A 6028-nucleotide genomic window follows, 5' to 3' on the forward strand; every position below is an offset into this window, starting at 1 on the left:
TGAAGATCAAAAGAAGCATCAATATTCAAGCAATGCAGCACCAGTGGAGCTCATTTTACCCTAAAAGGCGAGGGATGTGCTTGTCTTTACAATTTAGATTAGTGTGTTGCCTGCCATGCAAGTAGAAAGAACTTAGCCTGTCTCACCACGAACTGAGCATCCGAGGCCTTGCTTTTCCAAATAATATTATTATGAGCTGCTTCACAAATAACATCCACATGACATCATTAATAAGTTGTTGAAACCAATCAATTAAATTGGAAGTTGTAACCCACCAGCCACATCTGACATGAACCAACATTTCTATGCAAATTAGCAATCCACAAGGCAATGGAAAATAGTCTCCTCCTCGGCGTTACAGACAGGGTAGAAAACTGTTGAAATAATGTATCTGCTAAATTAATGAGAGTTTCAGCAAAAATAAATTTAAAAGATTAAAAAATATGAGAGGAAGAAGATATATTTTACTTCAATGTAATTCAAAATTTATACAAGTTGAAATAATAGATTCTCCTCAAATAATGGAATCCAAATAACACAAAATAATAAACTGAGATTCTAAGGCTGGAAATTAGGAACTCCAGCAATGTTATTGAAAACTGATAAAACAGAAAATATTTGATGAAACAAAATGCCAGCACTTCAACACTCCTCCATGGCATTTTGATGACAAACACCAATATTTTTCCTCAGAGCTTCAAATCTTTCTTTTGGTAAGGATTTTGTGAAAATGTCAGATAATTGTTCGTCAGATGAGCAGGTAACAAGTAACACTTCATTAGATTGTTGAACTTCTCTAATAAAATGAAACTTAATCTTGATGTGCTTGGTTCGCCCATGAAAAACAGGATTCTTTGCCATCGAAACAGCAAAGATATTATCACACATAATTCTGGTTGCTTCAGAATTAAATCTTTTTTTTTCATGTCCACAAACTTCTCTTATTGAAATGCCCAAACCTTTTGTGCCACAAGTCTGATTTACTCAAGGTGGTGCCAGTAAATGCATGCTCATTAGTTTCCTCCCAATTGATAAAGAAACTCCTGTTTTCATTGTTACAGAGAACATTTTTTCTCCTGCAGGATTAAAAACTGTGCACTTCCGCTTTCTAAATTCAAAAGCATAATCTTTTTCCAACATCTGTCCAATACTCAAGAGATTTTGGCTGATTTTAGGTATATATAAAACATCAGAAATTGTTTTTATACCTGATTGAGTTTGGATAGTAACTGAACCACTGCCTTCTACTTTAATATATTGGCTGTTACCTACCTTCACTTTAGATTTATAAGTTTCATCAAGAGTGCTGAATACAGAATCATCTTTGCACATATGATGAGTGCACCCACTATTAATAAGCCACAAATCACTTGCACCATCAATAGAAAAACAAAAAGCAACAACAGCTCGCTCTTCATGTACCTCCGGTTCATCGTTGGAAAGACAGAAAGCCATAAAAGCTTGCTCCTCCTGCACATCTACATCATCCGCCACTTGTGCTTGTTGGGTTTGAACATCTTTCTTTGATTTGCAGACCTTGGCAACATGTCCAAGTTGTTTGCATTTGCCACATACTACATCTGGTCTCCACCAACAGAATTTTTCAACATGAGTAGTTTTTTTACAATGAGAACAAGGTTGATATTTTTCCTGTTTGGACCCTTCTTTATTGCCTTTGTTCTTTTGGTTAGAACTCTTCTTGCTTTTTTCAGCATGTTGTTTATGCATAGAAAATGCCCCTTCTATGGTGTTGTCTTGCCTTAAAAGTCTTCGCTGCTCCTGTGCTTGAAGAGCACTCATCAATTTAGCCAATGAAATGTTATTAAGATCCTTGGACTCTTCTAGAGAAGAGATTTTTGACTCAGACCTCTCAGGAAGGGTCACAAGTACCTTTTCGACAATTCGACTGTCGGGGAAATCTTCACCAATTAGCCTAATATTGTTGACAATCAAAGAAATTCTATCCCAAGCTTCTTTTGCAGTTTTACAAGCCATAATTCTGTAAAAAATTGCTTCACCAATAGAATTTTGGATAAGTGTTTTCGCCTTCGATCGCTTGGCTTTTTCATCTGAATTGTGCTTAATTTGAGTTATAGTTGGATCTCTGGGTAAAGGAGGAATTGGTTTGTCTTCAGTAACGATTTACCAAAGATCAAAGGCTTCCAAATAGCATTGCATCTTTACTGACCAAATTTGGTAGTTTTCACCTATGAAAATTTCAGGAGGGTTGATAGAAAGGCTACTGGAGGCCATATTTTTGTGTGGCCGGTTTTGGTTTTAAAAGGTTGAGAGAAGGTTAAAAAAATTGGTTTAAAAGGTTTAAATGTTTAAAAGGCAGGTCCCGAAAGACCATGTGGCTCTGATACCACTGTTGAAACAATGTATCTGCTAAATTAATGAAAGTTTCAGCAGAAACAAATTTAAAAGATTAAAAAATATGAGAGGAAGAAGATATATTTTACTTCAATGTAATTGAAAATTTATACAAGTTGAAATAACAGATTCTCCTCAAATAATTGAATCCAAATAACACAAAATAATAAACTGAGATTCTAAGGCTTGAAATTAGGAACTCCAACAGTGTTATTGAAAACTGATAAAACAGAAAATATTTGATGAAACAAAATGCCAGCACTTCAACAAAAACAAGGACCTTAACTCGTTTACGTGTGCAAAACGATACGGGTTGGTAAAATATTTGAGAGAGCTCGCCACATAAAATTTAACATCTTCACAGGCACCCTCAATTTCCAGAAATATTTCCACACTTCTAATGAAATATGGGATTCATAATTCAACTGTGAATGAAGCACTTCACAACCACTTTTAATTGTATATACCCCTTTTGGCTCCCACTTCTAATTCCATGAATCCATGCTTGCATTAAGACTTAAAGAAATTTGCATCATCAGTTGAACCTCGTCCACAAAAAATAAATCAAAAATAAAGTCATGATTCCATGTATAATGACTAATAAGAAGTTCTGCTGTAGTCTCTTCCAGTTATATTTAAAGAACGAATATAAGGATTATCAAAATCCAGGATCCATGGGTCCTTACACACCAAAGTTTCCACCCCATTTCTAATCCTTTTCATACTACCCCTCTTCAACAAATGTTGTCCTACCCCATTTCTGTAACACCTGCCGCCCGATCCCGAAAGACCCGACGGTGGATGCCACATTCGGTGCCGGAGGCACCGTCCTAACCTACATATAAATCATAAAATCATATTATGAATTAGAAGTGACTTAGTATTCATAAGTTTAGCAAGTAATAATATTTTATTTTGAAAATGATTTGGGAGAATCCTACAGAAAAACTGCAAGAGTTTTCCCTAAAAATAGAAGTTGCCAAACATATGAATACAAAGCACTCCCAAATTCAAACTCCAAACCCCATCAAACTCCAATAACAACACAATAGCACTTCTATAATTTCATAACTCCATAGTTCCTCAATAACATTATAATATTCATCACTTCAATACATTCATTTAAATATATCAACTTCTAATGTTCTAACCATTAAATAAGTCCAAGTTTATCTCCCAATATATATACACCAAAATAATTTACAATAACATGCTTAAGTTATAAATGAAATAATACAGTCTCCAAAAATGTAATACTTATACATGCCATAATTCTTAGGTACAAAAAAAATACTAAGTAACTACCAAAATATCTCTTCAGCTCTGATGCTACTCTTCAGGTCTTTAAGCAGCAAGCACAATCTCCAACCTGCGCGTGATAAAATCAACGCGCTGAGTATAAAACTCAGTGGTGCTCATAAAACACAACAAACCAATGTTGTGATGACAACATACTTAAAAACAATCATTTATATATATAAAATCATTAAATTTGAACATGCAGTACATATGTACACCAACACATCATGCTTTAGAAATTCATTTGATATCATAAATAAGTTGTGGTAAATTAAGAGTTATTAACATAATGTGATCTCATTTATTTCACTTCCTTAAAAATATTGTATAAGGGCTCACATACACTTAGGAGAAAAAGAAGCAGATAAGTTTTCATAGCTTATTCATAATGGCCTTAGGTCGCCAACCTTTTCATAACATATAGAACGCGTCCGCCCTAACATAAGACACCCACGTGCCTAGCATATGATCATAGCTTCTTATCATAATGGCATCAAATGCCGAGCATGCTCATCATACATAATAAAATCAAATCATGCATCAAATTCACACCAAGTATATTCGAGCCCAAAAACATTTCTCATAAAATTCATTTTCTTTAGTCTTCTCATAATAAAAACTTAATTTAAACTTAAGTAATTCATAAAAATTCTCATACTTAAACAAAATGACTTAACATAGAAAATTTCCAGCATAAAAATAACATGGACCTTTGCTGTGTTTTTAAAACATAACCGGAGCTATAGGTCTCCAAATTAAATGAAATTAGAGTAATTAGAAAGATAAGACAAAATTATACAAATGTTATGAAGGGATCACAATCCAGATCAATATGGAAGATAACAAAACAAAGCTAGGAACACAGACTGACAGACCAGACCTGATTCAGCAGAACCAAGTCCATTGTTTCTTGAATTCCTACTAAACCCCACACTCAAATTAAACCAATCTAGAACGAGAGAATTCTCAAGACACAGGGCAACAACTTTTATGAAGAACTCAAAACCTAATCTTGTCATTATAGTGGTCAAACTGGGCACTCAATTCAATGATGCATGTGGCCCGACACAAACAGAGTCAGTTTGGGTGTTTCAGCCATACGTTGAGTTATATATCTCCAAATTGGACACAAGAGGATGGGTTGGAAAGCTAAGAGATATACCTACAACTTTTATGAAGGACTCAGACATAGATGGAAATTAGAAAGGATTGAAAAATGGTCCTCAATCTCACTCAAAATCACGTTTTTCCCAAATTCAGTTTACTTTAGCCATGAAAGGAACATGAACCACAAAGATACAAGGTAGCAATGTCTACCACAACATAAATACTCATCAAACATCATCCAACAGCATGTAATGGCAACCAAAATTCAACAAACCAATCATTTCATACAAAATCTCAAAATATACACATAATAGCATAAAGGCACAAAATCAAAATTTGAGTAAGGTAAGTGTGTTTATGAACACTAACCTTCAAAACAAGCTTTAACAAGTTTTAATCAAAGCTTCTCAAGCTTTGGTCTTGCCCTTATCTTTGTTAGAAGGCTCTCCACCCTCTACATGTAAGAAACTCAAAATCAAACAAAGAAAACAAATAAAAGAAGTAATTGGAGCATGATTAAGCATGTATATGATAAAAGACAACTCTAAACCCAAAAATAATGAGATTATCATAAAATCACTTACTTGACCCAAGTAGGAAAATCACCAAATTCCTTGAAATTAGTCACCAAAAATGACTTCTTTAGCTTCACTCTCTAATATTTAGTACTTAAATCAAGTTGGATGGGTGTTTACTAAGTAGGAATTGAAGAAAATGAAGAATAAGAAGAAGAAGAAGGAGGAGGAAGAAAAACGTGGATGTAGAAGAAGATGGCAAAATTTGGTGGTCAACAATTGATGGTTGCCTTTAATAAAGCAACTAAGGGTATTTTGGTCTTTTCTCCAAATTGGAGGGTGTTTTGGTCTTTTCTCCAAATATTCTCCAATTAAATTCCTTCAAAATATTATTTATCTCCACAAAACTCTCTAATTTATTCCATAAAAATAATTCCTCAAATTTCCTCCATAAAAATAATTTGCTCAAATTTCCTTACTTAATATAATACCATAATTCACTATTCACTAATTATCTAAATTCTCCAAAAATATTCCTTACTTACTTTCTACCCATAAAAACCATGCATACATGCTCCAAAAATGTTAAATAAAATATAAAACATAAATAGTAATTTTTCGGACCAAAAATAATACCAACTTCCGGACCGGTGGTACTATTCACAGACCGGTAAACTACTATTAAACACAGAAAAAAATGGGGCGTTACAATTTCCAATCCTTTTCATACGACC

The 6028-nt window shown here is 33.9% G+C and overlaps 1 protein-coding gene and 1 long non-coding RNA gene across 2 annotated transcripts; both read right to left on the minus strand.

Moving 5' to 3' along the window:
• Positions 1-984: 984 nt before the first annotated feature.
• LOC149498917 (uncharacterized) lies at positions 985-1995 on the minus strand. Its single transcript, XM_089721301.1, has one exon. The coding sequence runs from the start codon at positions 1993-1995 to the stop codon at positions 985-987; it is 1011 nt and encodes a 336-aa protein (XP_089577427.1).
• Positions 1996-3450: 1455 nt separating this feature from the next.
• Positions 3451-5545, minus strand: LOC149498918 (uncharacterized). The gene is made up of 3 exons (XR_016318810.1): positions 5364-5545; positions 5149-5233; positions 3451-3742 (listed from the first exon to the last, which is right to left on the minus strand). It is a non-coding gene; the product is annotated as an uncharacterized LOC149498918 (long non-coding RNA).
• Between the last annotated feature and the right edge of the window lie 483 nt (positions 5546-6028).

The sequence above is a fragment of the Jatropha curcas genome, chromosome 1, assembly GCF_041381405.1.
Source record: "Jatropha curcas cultivar XTBG-Jc1 chromosome 1, XTBG_Jcur_1.0, whole genome shotgun sequence".
In the NCBI taxonomy this organism is placed as follows: domain Eukaryota; kingdom Viridiplantae; phylum Streptophyta; class Magnoliopsida; order Malpighiales; family Euphorbiaceae; genus Jatropha; species Jatropha curcas.

Bases quoted from the DNA above. Each gene is read 5' to 3' on its own strand.
- LOC149498917 (XM_089721301.1), bottom strand. From the start codon at position 1,995: ATGGCTTGTAAAACTGCAAAAGAAGCTTGGGATAGAATTTCTTTGATT.